Source organism: Oryctolagus cuniculus, chromosome 3, assembly GCF_051225735.1.
Source record: "Oryctolagus cuniculus isolate XC-2025 breed Fujian yellow rabbit chromosome 3, ASM5122573v1, whole genome shotgun sequence".
In the NCBI taxonomy this organism is placed as follows: Eukaryota; Metazoa; Chordata; class Mammalia; order Lagomorpha; family Leporidae; genus Oryctolagus; species Oryctolagus cuniculus.
The window spans coordinates 7,341,528-7,357,315 of NC_142869.1; the positions used below are offsets into that span (position 1 = coordinate 7,341,528).

The following is a 15,788-nucleotide window of genomic DNA, read 5'->3' on the forward strand; positions in this document are numbered from 1 at the left end:
GCCCTGCCACCCACGTGGAAGACCCAGAAAAAGTTCCTGGCTCTTGGCTTTGGTCTGGCCCAACCCTGACAATTGTGGCCATTTGAGAAGTGAACCAGTAGATGGAAGAGATTCTCTCTCTCTCTCTTTCTGTAGTTGAGCCTTTAAAATAAATAAAATTAATCTTTAAAAAAAAAAACAACATTAATTTCACCTCTGTGGTAAGCATTTCTCTGTAGCTTTTTCCCTTAACAATGTTTTTTCCTGATTTTGCAATTAAGACAATGCTGGCCTCACATAACGAGATGGAAAAGGCTTTTCCTCTTGCATTTTCCCTAAATGTTTATGTAAAACCAAGATTATTTCTTCCTTAAATATTTAGAATTCACCAGCAAGTTAAACAGCCTAGGTCTCCATATTTTCTCATTTCTCTACTAATATGCCTAAAAAGAATTTAACACTTAACACAGGGGCTGGTGCTGTGGCACAGTGGGTTAACGCCCTGGCCTGAAGTGCTGGCATCCCATATGGGCGCCAGGTTCGAGACCCGGCTGCTCGACTTCCCATCCATCTGCTGTGGCCTGGGAAAGCAGTGGAGGATGGCCCAAGTTCTTGGGCCCCTGCACCCACGTGGGAGACCCAGAGGAAGGTCCTAGCTCCTGGCTTTGGATCGGCAGTTGCAGCTGTTGCGGCCAATTGGAGAGTGAACCATCGGATGGAAGACCTCTCTCCTCTCTCTCTGTAACTCTGACGCTCAAATAAATAAATAAATCTTAAAAAATAAAAGAAAAGAAAACTTAACACAGCCAAGCACAACTAATAATTTTTATACCAAAATATGCTCTACTACTTTCCATTTTAATTAACAATACCATATTCATCCTTTTTTGCTTAAACCAAAATCTTAACAGTTATCACCCATTCATCTCTTTGACTCATCCTAGTCTTCTAACTCTCTTCAGTTCCTATCAGTTCTATTTTCAGAATATATTTGCTGGGGGCCGGCGCTGTGGCACAGTGGGTTAACACCCTGGCCTGCAGCGCCGGCATCCCACATGGGCACCAGTTTTAGTCCTGGCTGCTCTACTTCCAATCCAGCTCTCTGCTATGGCCTGGGAAAGCAGTAGAAGATGGCCCAAGTCCTTGGGCCCCTGCACCCGCGTAGAGACCTGGAAGAAGCTCCAAGCTCCTGACTTCAGATCTGCACAGCTCTGGCCATTGCGGCCAACTAGGGAATGAACCATTGGATGGAAGACCCCTCTCTCTCTCTCTTTCTCTCTTTTTCTCTCTCTTTCTCTCTCTCTCTCTCTCTGCCTCTCTTCTCTGTGTAACTCTTTCAAATAAATAAGAATATATTTACTGTCATGACTTTTTATAAAGCCTCCTAACTGGCCACTCCAATATACAATTGTCCCCACTACAGTCTGTTCTCCTAAAGCGGCTAGAGAGATTTCTGACGAAACACATACATTTATATATTAACTATAAAACAGAAAAACAACAGGCTGCATCTAAAGCCTAAATGCATTGACTGTGGGAGTGCTAATCTATCTCTACAAATTCTCTCTTCCTTCCTTCCTTACTTCCTTCCTTCCCTCCCTCCCTCCCTCCCTCCTTCCCCCTCTCTCTCTCTCTCTTTCTTTCTTATTTGAAAGTCAGAGTTACAGTCTAGAGAGAAAGAAAGAGCAATCTTTCTTTCATCTACTGGTTCACTCCCCAGATGGCCTCAATGGCCAAGGCTGGGGCAAGGCCACAGCCAGGAGCCAGGAGCTTTATCCAGGTCTCCCATGTAGGTGGCAAGGGCCCAAGTATTTGGGCCATCTTCTACTTCTCAGGCCATTAGCAGGGAGCTGGATTGGAAGTGGAGCAGCTGGGTCACAAATCAGTGCTCATATTGGATGCTGGTTTTGCAGATGGCAGCCTCACCCACTATGCCACAACACCAGACCCTCTAAAAATTCTTAACTACCTAACTAGGTCCAGTGACACAGAAATTCATAAAATTGGACCTCTAGGGGAAAATTCAACTTTGTTGCATTGAGTATTAAAGGAAGTACAGGTTTTTACCCAGGAATCAAAGGTACCAAGGCAGAAGTAAGAATACCCAGGCATGGGGCCAGCACCGTGGCTCACTAGGCTAATCCTCCACCTTGCGGCGCCGGCACACGGGGTTCTAGTCCTGCTTGGGGCGCCGGATTCTGTCCCAGTTGCCCCTCTTCCAGGCCAGCTCTCTGCTATGGCCAGGGAGTGCAGTGGAGGATGGCCCAAGTACTTGGGCCCTGCACCCCATGGGAGACCAGGAGAAGCACCTGGCTCCTGCCATCGGATCAGTGCGGTGCGCCGGCCACAGCGGCCATTGGAGGGTGAACCAACGGCAAAGGAAGACCTTTCTCTCTGTCTCTCTCTCTCACTGTCCACTCTGTCAAAAAGAAAAATTAAAAAAAAAAAGAATACCCAAGCGTTCTAGATCTGGACAATAACAAACACCTTCACCCTAAGACAACAAGTATCAAAGCTTGGTCCACAACAAATCCCACCCATCTTCTTAGGCCTCTTGCCCAAAGCAAGGGCACTTCTTGGATTACACTAAGACAGACGTGCCAGTCTTACTACAAAAGGGGTGGGAACACAAGAAATAGTGCAACAGATTGATTCGTTTGGTTACTTGGCCATCTCCCGCGTACAGCCGAGTGCAGTAAGGACACAGGCAATCTGGTCTTGCTCTTTTAAGCAATCCCATCCACTTCTGCAGAGATACACGGGTACGCACGGTACGCTCTCCACTCCTGCCCTCAATCAGCCAACACCTCATTCCCTTTCTGCTCTGCCCTGGACCCACCCAACTTTCTGACCACTCCTCTGCTTCTTCCTCTACACTCTCCTATTTCTTCATTCTCACCCCTTGTCCTTTCTTTGGCTCTTCTTGACTAAAATGCCGACTCTTCACTCCCTCAAATGATCCCTAGGAACTCTCCCTCTGGTTTGACCTGCAGCTAATGCACACCCCTTGTCTGCTTGGACCTGGTGAACACTGTGCTAGATGATGTTTTTGAGAGAACAGGAAGTAACCTAAATCAACCTACATTCCCAGGACCTGGAACCAACCCTGAGCTGTGCTTTCAAAAGCAAAAGGGAGATTATATCCACAACTGGCAGCAACTGGGGTTAGGAGTGGGGAGGTGGGGCTGGACTAGGAAAGTTCATTCATTTTTTTAAATATTAATTAATTAAAAAAAACCCTGCACTTAACTTCACAGCACTCATTACACTTATAACGAAATCTGTGGGGCCGGCCGGCACTGTGGCGCAGCAGGGTTAAGCTGCCGCAGCTGCGACACCAGCACCCCCTGCCTGCTGCTGCAGGCCCCACTGCAGTCCCAGTGCTCTGCTTCTAATCCCATCCCCTGCCAATGCGACTGAGAGGGCAGTGGAGGATGGCCAAGTACCTGCGCCCTGCACCCACATGAGAAAGCTGGATGAAGATCCTGGCTTCAGCCTAGTCCAGCCCCAGCTGTTGTGATCATTTGGGGAGTGAACCAACAGATGGAAAATTTTCTCTTTCTCTCCCTCTCTCTCTAACTCTGCCTTTCAAATAAATAAATAAATCTTTTTTAAAAAAGTCGTATAAGGGTGATGAGTATCTGTCTCTTCCCACCTGCAGCCTGCACTAGACTGTAAGCTCCATAAAGAGAAGAACTATGTTCACCTGATCATGACTAAACTCTGTACCCTACGATTACCTGGCACAGAGCTGTAACTCAATTACTCCAGCCCTATAATTTATGCTCAACAGAGCTCTGAGATGACAAGGAACTCCTCACATCAATCTATCCTGGAAAAGTTAACAACATGCATTTCTTGAGCTCCTGACAGTCTATCTTAGGAACCGCTCTTTGATTTTTACGTGAGTTATCATTTAATCCCCATGATAAACCCATTAGGTAGATACTACGGTTATTCTCACTTTACAAATGAAGCCTTTGAGGCAGAGAGGTCATATAATTTGCCCAACGTTATCCATATGAAGGCAGAGATGAGACTCAAACCCATGTAGCCTGGCTTAAAGCCCACACTGCCAATCACTACACTAAACCATCTCTCACTGAAGGAGACATCAAATTCTTGAGCGCCAATGAACTGAGCCAAATAATACAAACGAAATGAAAACAAATTCAGACCTAGATATACCAATTATCAGTTCCACAAGACAATTCAAAGAAATTGCTACCATAAACCATTCCAATGTCTGGTGCTTACCGTTAAGTTAAAATAAAAATTAAAAACTAATACCAGGGGCCAGCACTGTGGTGCAGCTGATTAAAGCCTCAGCCTGCAGTGCCGCATCCCACATGGGCACTGGTTGGGGTCCAGCTGCCCCACTCCCATCCAGCTCTCTGCTAGTGCACCTGGGAAAACAGTGTAAGACAGCCCAAGTCCTTGGTCCCCCGCACCCACACAGGAGACCCAGAAGAAGGTCCTGGCTCCTGGCTTTAGATCACCCCAGCTCTGGCCCTTGCAGCCATTTGAGGAGTGAACCAGCAGATAAAAAATCTGTCTCTCTCTCTGTCTCTATTTCTCTCTGTAACTCTTGCAAAAAAATTAAATAAATCTTAAAAAAAAAAAAAAAACTAATACCAGAGTTGACATTTGACCCAGTGGTTAAGCCACTCGTTAGGACACCTGTGTTCCACATCAGAGTCCCTGGGGTGCCGTCCCCAGCTGAGCTTCTGATTCCAGTTTCCTGCTAATGTCGAGCCCAGGAGGCAGCAGTGGTAACTCGAGTACTTGGATTCCTGCCACTCACACAGCAGCCACAGCTTCAGCCACCTGGTCACTGCAGGCATTTGGGGAATAAACCAGTATATGGGAGCTCCCTTGCTCTCTCTTTCTCTCTGTGTCTCTTTAAATAAACAAACAAACAAATAAATAAATAAGGCCACATCTTCTTTAATTAATAAGATACAGATAGATACTGAAATCCAGAATATTCTATGTTAAAAACATTTTTCTGCCCAATCACCAAACTAGGTCCAACAGGGCTAGACAGTTACTGGCTGGGTTTGCCAATAGAAGCAGCACATCCGGTTGCCCCTCTTCCAGGCCAGCTCTCTGCTGTGACCAGGGAGTGCAGTGGAGGATGGCCCAAGTCCTTGGGCCCTGCACCCCATGGGAGACCAGGAGAAGTACCTGGCTCCTGCCATTGGATCAGCGCAGTGCACCGGCCGCAGCGCGCTGGCTGCGGTGGCCATTGGAGGGTGAACCAACGGCAAAGGAAGACCTTTCTCTCCGTCTCTCTCTCTCTCACTGTCCACTCTGCCTGTCAAAAAAATAATAAATAAAAAAAGAAGAAGAAGAAGAAGCACAGATGTGTGAAGACTGCCATTGTCCCCATGGCTTTGTCTTTCCAGATCTCCCAGCACAGCACATGGGAAAATAATATCCCCCAAGCTTTTCTTCTACCCAAGAGAATACCAAAAGCCCAACACAAGGCATGTGACAACAGAGAGATGACTGGAGATACAGATGACTCAAATTATTAGATGTCTGTCCAAAAAAAAAAAAAGGCCAGTGCCATGGCTCACTAGGCTAATTCTCGGCCTGCAGCGCTGGCACACTGGGTTCTAGTCCCGGTCGGGGCGCCGGATTCTGTCCTGGTTGCTCTTCTTCCAGTTCAGCTCTCTGCTGTGGCCCAGGAAGGCAGTGGAGGATGGCCCAAGTGCTTGGGCCCTGCACCTTCATGGGAGACTAGGAGGAGGCACCTGGCTCCTGGCTTTGGATCGGCGCAGTGCGCCGGCCATAGCGGCCATTTTGGGGATGAACCAATGGAAGGAAGACCTTTCTCTCCCTCTCTCTGTCTAACTCTGTCAAAAAAAAAAAAAAAAAAAAAAAAAAAAGAAAGAAAGAAAGAAAGAAAAAAAGAAAAAAAAAACAAGATATCTGTCCAACAGATGCCTCTAAGCCCAAACATTCAATGGCCTACTTCCAAGGTAACATCCAGTTTTAACACAGGACCTGAGGGGTCTACAACTCTTGGTTTTTGGTGCCTTAGTGGCATACCAATGAAATGCGAAAGGCCCTAAGAAGTCTATAATGAGATGAGGAAAATGCAGCTCACCTTCCACTGCTCTTCGGGAAGTAGTCTCACCACCACCACGTCTCCATTTAAGGCTCTGTTTCGAGCAACAACCCCATCAATGAAAATGTCTCGGTCACCATCCTGGTTGGAGAAAGACACAAAATAATAGCTTACCAATGTAGCAAGCAAAAATTACTTACTGGATTTAAAATTTTTAGAGCCTATAATCTGTCCACTGACTTAACAGGAACACAGGTACACAACCGTACAAACACCTGAAGGGAAACAAACACACACACACTGCAAGTTAGCAGAATTATAAAAATCGCCAACTAAGCAAAGGCCAGAAACAAATAAATGAAAACCCAGAAAGCAATAACTTGACACTGTATGCATTTATATCTGAAAGGAGAAAGGACTAAGTTATTTGTAGGTTTTCCTTTTTTCTTTTAAATAAACCATGCTGGTACCTTTTAAAAAATATGTTTTTTATGTATCAAGGAATGGTAAAAAAAAAAATACAAAGCACACAAGAAAGCAGAAGAGAAACATCATGATCTCCCACAACACAACCGAGAGCAGGGGCAATAACCAGTTCTAGGATTTGGGTTCTCTACCAAGAAAACAGCAGTCACCCTACCCTTCGGGAAAGTGGCAGAGAGAACAAATTGTGGCTGTTTTCATCGAGAGTGAAGCAGGAGGCAAACAAGCGAAGAGGCATAACATGAGGTTCAAAAAGCATCTTCACTCTCCAGCCACCTCCTGGCGTAGGAGCCGGGCGAACACTGGACCAGGAACCCTAGGTACACATATCTTCATCCTCATCCTCACCCTCACCCTCACGCAGAAATAACTCACTCAGCAGTGTGGCACCCAGGGAACTCCCCAATCGGCTTCTTACTTAAAAGAAGTGCCAGAGTCTTTGCAAGAAGCCAAATCACTTTGCAAAAACACTTAAATGGAGAAGATAGCTAAGGAGAATGCAAGACTTCATAGTCAGTTTCCACGAGAAAATGAAGCATTTCAAAACATTTCACCAGAAAATATGTACCCTCATTCTTTTATTCTTCCAAAACTTTACACTAAGTGCTCTTTTTCAGAGGACATGGAGAGGTAAACTGTTTTTCTTACAGAGATGACAACAAAAGGATCTGAAAATCACCACTCAGGTTTCCCTGAGAGAGACACTTAAAAGACGTAAGATCTAACACTCAACAAGCTGAGGTAGTGATTATGGAATTAAAGTTCAAATTAGCATTCCAAAATCACCAACCCACTCCCCCCAAAAATGGCATTTTTTTCACTCAGCATTTTTTATGGTTTCTAATTACAAACATTTCAAGTTTTTCAGAGCAATTTTTCTTGTTCAACTTCCCCTCTAGCTGTGGGCTGGCAGCCGTGTCCTGCAGAGCCTGCCAAACCTGACACCACCTAGTCCCAAGGAACAGCTACCATGTTAGCCCGAAGAATCACCAAGGTCGATCCTGTGACAAGCTTCCCAGAGAAATGAGGAAGAGACAGCTCAGAAAGAGACGAGGACAACTCAAGTGCGATGCGTCATCCCCCCGCGCTGCTCTCTGCAGTGAGAAGCAATGGGATCTCTGGAATGAGAGACTGGATGCAGGTCATTCTAACCTATTCTCATGTGTCAAACACGAGCAATGAAATGTCTCTTTCACAGCCACCCTTTGGCAGCTCAGGGATTTGAGATGCTAGGACGAATATCGTCCTCTTCCTATCCCAAGAAGGAAAGAAAGTGGGGCTGAGCTGACCCTCAGACAACACAGCAGTCCCCCGCCACTGTCATTTACTCAGCTCCTCCTTGACTCATTAGAAGCCTCCCTCTATTGCTGAATGTCCTATCTGAAAGTTACTAACCTCAGGAACTGCTCAACATTAGGAGGTTGAGTCAGCTCTCTTAACTACTTTTAAGGCCAAGGAGTTCAGTTCTTTATTTGGATGCCAGAAGACTGGATCTATGCATCAAAAAGAATACATTAAAAAGAAAGAAAAATGGATGATGAACACCCCTAGAGAAACTCTAAAGAGACCTGGGAATAATCTAATGAAATACTCACAGCGAGGACAACCCAGTGTGTCACAGTGGCCAGAGCATCCTCCCTCAGTGGAACAGCTCCCTGTGGACCAGGAATAAATTCTACAGCTGTACAGAGGGTGCCTCCCACGACAAGAGGCATTAAAACGTTACCGAGCCTCTTGGACCAATTTAATGCAGAATAGAAACTGTGCTTAAAAAAAAAAAAAAAAAAAACAACCAAGAAACAGATTTTTACATCTGGTCCTTTTCTCCTCATTATTCTACCCACAAAAAAAAGGATAAAAAGGCATCTCAATAGTATCATTTTATCTTAGTCACGTGATTTTATTCTAATTTTTTTTTTTTTTGAGAACTTCGGGAGACAAGCAGTTACACAAAAGTGATTCATTTGTCATTAAAAAAAAAATCTACTTTCTACCAGTAGAAAGTACAATGAACCTAAATTTCCCAAAACAAATTTCTAATTATTCCTGATGGACAGTTCACTATTCTTAGTCTGCTGACTTACATACACACTTTGGCAGAGCTAATGACACTGTATAAATTCACAACCATTTTTAAAATCGAGGAGAGTAAACCTAAATGATCAAATCTGTTTTAGGCTTTCTAAAAACTTAGAAATTTTGAGGCAGTGAAAAACATTAGACAAGATTTAAATCACTCCCACCTTTTAAAAATAAAGAACATCTATTTCCCACTTCAGGAGCTGAGGCCACATCTTTATACGGACTCCTGTCTTTGTTCTCCCAGCTCAACAGAGCACAAGCAACATTCAGGCCCTGGATCCCACATCCCACTTCCTGGTCTGCAGGCGCCATGCTGCCGGTTCACACAGGTTTGCACTCTATGAAGTACCCATACTCAGAAACCCAGACCACTGGTGACTCCGGGGTTTAATCTCTGGGAAACAAATCGCCTCCACTATGGACCCCTTCAGTTACTTTCTATAACACTTCTGAAAACTGAAAATGATCCCAAACCCACAAAACAAGAATGCAAAACTGTTCCAGTGTCTAAAACTAGAGTACCCACAAACACTTGCAATGGGCCTCGAAAGTGGCTCTTCCAGACTGTTCTCAATTCCCTAGAAGGAATTATTTACTATGTTTTTCCTCTCTGAAACAACCTTACTACTCCACCAGTGGCCTGACAAAGGAATAAACAGGCACAGCCAACCCTAATACCACACTGTCTGAAACTTTCTAAGTGGGACACGCTGGGAATACACTTTCAGGCAGAACAACCGTGAGCTACTGCAGCATCGCTAACTTGCTTTGCCTCCTAGAGAGCCAGAAGTAAACCACGGAGATCCTTCATGGAAAATGTAAATCACCACCCTGAACTTGCAGGAACCTAACCAGGCCCCAGGCCCCACATTCTGGAGGACCTCTTGCCTGGCTCTGCTCCAGCCACATCATCCCCATTAGGCAAGGAGTGCTCCTCTGGAGTAAGCAGCCCCAACCCCACTTCCAGGGCTCCCCCTGGACTTGGCAGTTGGCTGAAGGGCAAGTGTTTCTCAGGGGACAGGATGTGTCCACGCAAGGGCCCTCACTGCAACAGAGCCACCCAGATGGGTCAGGGAGCCAGCATGGGGAAGGGAACAGGCCCGGCCAGAGGTACCCCCCCTCCACATAGCCGCATTTCTGTATGGAGCTCCAAGGAAGCTGAGAATTCTACACTTGCACCTAGGTATGGGAGCCATACTTGGCAAGAAATACACTTTGGGGACCGGTGCCAAGGCTCACTTGGCTAATCCTCTGCCTGCGGCGCCAGCACCCTGGGTTCTAGTCCCAGTTGGGGTGCCGGTTCTGCCCCAGTTGCTCCTCTTCCAGTTCAGTTCTCTGCTGTGGCCCGGGAGTGCAGTGGAGGATGGCCCAGGTCCTTGGGCCCTGCACCCGCATGGGAGACCAGGAGGAGGCACCTGGCTCCTGGCTTCAGATCGGTGCAGTACACCGGCCGTTGTAGCCATTTGGGGGGTGAACCAATGGAAGGAAGACCTTTCTCTCTGTGTCTCTCTCTCATTGTCCAACTCTGCCTAATTTAAAAAAAAAAAAAAGAGAGAGAGAGAGAGAGAGAGAAATACACTTTGTCATGGGGGCTGGTGCTGTGGTATAGTGGGTAAAGCCACCACCTGCAGTGCCGGCATCCTATATGGGTGCTGGTTCAAGACCCAGCTGCTCCACTTCCTATTCAGCTCTCTGCTATGGCCTGGGAAAGCAGTAGAAGATGACCTAAACCCTTGGGCCCCTGCACCCATGTGGGAGACCCGGAAGAACCTCCTGGCTCCTGGCCTGGATCAGCGCAGCTCTGGCCAATTGGGGAGTGAACCAGTAGATGGAAGACCTCTCTCCCTGTCTCTGCCTCGCCTTCTCTCTCTGTGTAACTCTAACTTTCAAGTAAAATAAATAAATCTTTTTTTTTTTTTTTTTTGACAGGCAGAGTGGACAGTGAGAGAGGGAGACAGAGAGAAGGTCTTCCTTTGCCGTTGGTTCACCCTCCAATGGCCGCCGTGCTGCAGCCGGCGCACTGCGCTGATCCAATGGCTGGAGCCAGGTGCTTCTCCTGGTCTCCCATGGGGTGCAGGGCCCAAGCACTTGGGCCATCCTCCACTGCACTCCCTGGCCACCGCAGAGAGCTGGCCTGGAAGAGGGGCAACCGGGACAGAATCCGGCACCCCGACCGGGACTAGAACCCCGTGTGCCGGCACTGCTAGGTGGAGGATTAGCCTAGTGAGCCACGGCGCCGGCCAAATAAATAAATCTTCAAAAAAATATATATATATGCTTTGTCATGAAACACCTTTTACTTAATAGTTGATTAGTTTGACTTATACCTTTTCAGTGTTTGATATTAGGCACTGGTATCTCCTTTGTGCATTTGTCCTAGACCCCACACTTGTTAGGAGCCAACCTAACAGAGGATCAACCGGGGAAATTCAACACTGGGTACTCAGGGAGGACAGAAAGCAAGCAGCACAGTTTTCAGGACGCTGTGGTTTCCTTGTCATTCCAGTTAATGAGAGCGAAACTTGGCATGCCTTAGAGATGAGAGGCTTGGGATCTGCTCAGTTCCCAGGTGCTTCTTGGGACGAACTCCATACTACCTTGAGTGTGGCTGTCATCTTTAAAAATGCCCATTCTTCACACACTAGGATTCCTAACACAATCAAGCTCCTCCAACTGGAATGCCACCAGACAAACAGTCGTTCTTTCTGATGTAAGGAAAACGCTGCTTATGCAAGACTCTCAGAGGTGCTTCATCTGTCCCCAGCACGGCAACTTCCTGAAGGATTTCCATGGGCAATTTTGATGATTCCTACACGCGATGCTATCAGCAAACTGAAATCTAACACCCATGGAAACTGCACTTTCTCCATCTGATGGGACTGCTCCTGCAGCTGCATTATGACCTTAAAGCTGACCCTCAGTGCTACCCTCCAAGCACTGGGCTCAGCATATATACCATGTTCTGTCACAAAGACAAAAGAATAGGACTCAGAGAAAATAATGGGACATGTGATACTTTTTAACTGGCCCAACAGGGTAAGACTTGGATATAAATGTGAATTCTTGACTTCTGGAGGGCAGAGGAAAAAAAGGCTATTGTAACAATAACAGCAGTAATGCCGATGGAGTGCACGACTAAACTTGTCACTTAACATAATGAAATAAGGGTATCCCACTTCTTTACCTCTGAGTAGACATTTGTCTCTATGGTCTCATCCACTGTGAAAAGAAAATGTAGCTATCCTAGTTACGCCTCCTGGAAAGGGACGTCGGGAACTCAAGGACACTGCTCTCCAGCTTTACGTAACTGAGCCTTTCCAGGGACCTGCTAACCATGTGTCAGTGTGAACTCGCTTTAACTGGAGAGAGCCTCTTAAAATGAGTCACGGAAATAAGAGAGTCTGAAGAGCCAATGATAAATAATTCTGCAGCAAGTCCTATCACCTGCATAAAAGTGAGTTGAGAAATGAGGACCAAGAAAACAGCAGTGCACGTTATTCGTGGACAAATGTTCACTTTAGCTCATGTAGTAGATCGAAAGTAGATAGCATATTTGTTTAAGAAAGATTAACTTAAATCAGTGGAAAAAACCATAAATGCTTTTAAGCCATAAACCAAGGGCATCCAATTACACGAACTGGCGGGTCGTCCGCCTGGGTCCAGCTGCTCTCTGCAGCCGTCCCTCTCATCTGGCAGTCGATGGTAAGACTGGCAGGAGGGGTTGTGAACCAAAAGCAAATTTTCTTTATTGACGTTTGAAACAAATCCTTGCTCACCCTCAGTTTTGTTTTACTACTCCGCTTTTTAGCTAGAATATATGATTTCAGTTTCAGAGCTCATCTAAAAAATTAACCGTGACATTAGGTTTATTATAAAGTTACTGAACTTACCGGGGAAGGAATGAAGGCTTCATGAAACTTCTTTGGATTAATTCTCAATATACCCTTTAAAACAAAAAGTAATATCTGTGACAATCTAGCAATATATATTTATGATTTTTCCATACGTATGTTATTCTCCAATAAGTTTTTTAATTAGACAGTTTGATCTAGAAAATAAGCTAGATGCCTAAGAATTATTCATTCAATGCATGAAACATGATTATGTTGATGTCTGTAATCCAGGGTTCCATCAAAAACTGACAGCTCAGACTGGCACTTTACAGTGAACAGGCAGAGGTAAGACAACAGATTTGCACATAAGCAGCAAAATGCCACCTCATGGGATTTTAGATGCCCCTCTATGCTTGTCTTCAAACGTAAACTTTGATTTTAAGAACAAGGTTACCCAGGGATTACACACGCTCATTACATAATAGCCTTTTTTACTCTTTCCAGTTCCAATTCCTTTCTATGACTGTTTCTGTAACAATTTTCAAAGTGATACAAGTTGATTTCCAACACAGATACTTAGTCTCAAAGGACTGGATGCATATGTTTTACTCTGGCTCCTCCGCAGAGCCCAATGAGTAAATTCTAAAGTCCATAACCAGCTCTTAACACAAACGGGAATCCTGGCTCCAACAGCCAGGCCACCCAGTCTGCCTTCAACTTCGTATTATTCCACTGCCAAATCAGAGTCTGCTTCTACTTATGCACAGGGTGCAGGTGGGGGTAGTCTTCAATAGCAGGTCAGTATTTCAGGCCTGTGCAGGAAGCTGTAACCCTCCCCAAGTTCCAGCTGCACTCCCGAGCCTCTGGAGCACACGGATGGAAGCAGTTATTTTTTTCTAACAGCCAGACTCAAAGAATACCTTAAGAAAGTATTTTAAATAACATTCTCCTCCTAAAATGTTCAAATACAAAGATACATAACAAACAAAATAGGTGAGAGCATACAATCAAGCCAAAAATTGTTTCTTCCTTTCACTGGTATTCCATGTTTAGATTTCAAAATGTCCACGCCACAGTATACAACTTCACTTACAACCCAAATAGACTACTGCAATGACCATTCAGTCCTAATTCAACAGTTACTTACCCAATGCTGACTATGTTCAAGATCCTAAGACAGACAATGTGGGAGAAAGAATGACAACTACGCCTGGCCCTTGTTTTAAAGGAAACCATGAAAAAGGCCTCAGTGAGGGTAGAGCTTACTTTCACCTGGAGTAAAGGGCTCCGGGGTGGTACCTGACCTTGGCCTCGACAAAGAGCAAACTTCGCAAAAAGTCAGAAGGGAAGGAGAGAAGATGGCACTGTGCTAGCAAATGTGGGTAAGAGGGCACACATTCCCCATCTGACCATAACTCTGTTTTTTAAATAACATTTTAAAAAAAAGACTGGCTGGCAGGTTCGTGTTCAGTGCTGGGGACACAATGGACAGTGATAATAGCCAGTGTCTACCTGCACAGAGCTCACAGCCTAGTGAGGGGAAGAGACTCCAAACAAAGGAGACTAAATTCACTGCAATTCAACCTTAACAATTTCACTTTGATTCCAAGAACTATTCTGGCCTAGGCGTTTGTTCGTATGTGTGTTTGTATGTATTTAAATTTGAAAGGCAGAGAGAGAGACAGAGCACCCACCCACCAGCCTATTCCTCAAGTGCCTCCAACAGCAAAGTTTTGAGCCAGGAACTGAATCCAGATCTCCCACACGGGTGGCAGGAACCCAGCCACCTGAGCCATTACCACTGCCTCCCAGGGTCCACATCAGCAGGAAGCAAGCTGGAGTCAGGAGCCAGAGCCAAGAATCAAGCCAAGGAACTCCTGATGCGGAACACAGTCAAGAGTGTGGTCTTACTATGGTCTAACTATGAGGCCAAATGCCCCAACCTCCCTTCTTTTAAAATCCCTATTCTTTTTTCATCCCTGATAGCTCGGTGTGAGGTCAGCACACAAAGAAGCAAGCGCATGAGAATGACCCCTGCTTTGGAAGTGCCTTTAATTACACAGCACTCAGGGAGGCCAGGGGTGGACTCAGGGGAAGGAGGAGGTTGCGGAATGCTGCATCTAGGCTGTACTTCAAAGAAAAGATACTAGCAGGACCTTAAAGATTTTATTCTCAATTCTCTATTTCAGGCTTTCTGCTACATAAAAGTGCATAGGGAGGGAAAGAAGTCTTGTGCTAGAACAGCATTTGTCAATTTGACGGGCACGTAGCTCTCAAGAACTAGAGCCCAGGAGCAGAGCCCTTGAGATAGTGCAGATCACATAAAGGGAAACTCTAGCGGAGCCCGCAGCAGACCAGAGCCGTGCGTGCAGCCTGACAGAGCCTGCTCCCACTACAGCCTCGAAGAAACGGTCTGTTAACCAAGAGATGTCCAGCAGATGCTCTGACTCACTCCAGACAGAAGCCTGAGACTCATTTACATCTTTCTAGAACCATCACAAAACCTGACCTAATTCCCCATCTCCCATGCTCTTCCTCAAACCTTCCCTGGGCCTGGAATTGATCCGTGAGGCTCCTAAACCCCCACACCCCACCCCACCTCCGCCCCTCTCTGACTGTTCCTGCACCTCCTGGCTCCTCTGAAGCCTGGCTGTCCTTGATGTGGTCACTTCCCTTGAGTACTCTCAAAGGGATCTATTTCCTCTCTCATACACAAGCTCAGGAGTCAGTGGGAGACTGTCTTCTTGCTTCTCCTACTGTGGCTTAAAACATTTTTTTCCTCATTCTCCTTCAAAAACCCCAGATCCTCAGAAGTTCACATCAGTAACACGTGCTGTACTCCTTGGTGCTGTCATCTTCAAATGCTCTGGTCATGGCTCTAAGTCACTAATATTCTGACTTGCAGCTCACTGCCTCACTTCCACCCCCACTCCCATAAACATTCTGGGATCTCAGATCTTCATCAATAACCATGCCACCCTAGCCTGCTTTTCTAACTACCTTTTCCTCCAGTCACTCTCCCACGTCCTCAGCCTGCCATCACCACAAATTACACAACCTCCCAAAAAGAAAAATCGAGTATCATGCCTTCTGATACAGCCTCCACCCTTCCAGGTCACTTACAGCCCAAACCCCAATTCACCAACTTTTTTATTTCACTAAGACCTCCAATCCACAGTGTAGACCACACTTCCACTATCCAGTGTCCTCTCTGTAGTCACCCACCTCACTGACCATCTGGTTGCAAGTATACCATCATCTCTTGTCCTGGCAAACTTTGGCCTTGGATTCCCTTTCTCTTATTCTCAACAAGCAAAACACCCCCTCTCAACTGA

At 45.9% G+C, this 15,788-nt stretch overlaps 1 protein-coding gene across 13 annotated transcripts in view; it reads right to left on the reverse strand.

The window, feature by feature from the left end:
- The window catches only part of DIS3L2 (DIS3 like 3'-5' exoribonuclease 2), a 385,610-nt gene that overhangs the window by 316,559 nt on the left and 53,263 nt on the right, over positions 1 to 15,788 (reverse strand). For all 13 annotated transcript variants that reach the window (XM_070070055.2, XM_089329724.1, XM_089329727.1 and 10 more), the window contains 2 exons: positions 12,511 to 12,564; positions 6,095 to 6,196 (listed from right to left, as the gene is read on the reverse strand). In XM_070070055.2, the coding sequence (XP_069926156.1) occupies positions 6,095 to 6,196; positions 12,511 to 12,564 (156 nt within the window). The remainder of the gene's footprint in view (positions 1 to 6,094; positions 6,197 to 12,510; positions 12,565 to 15,788) is intronic.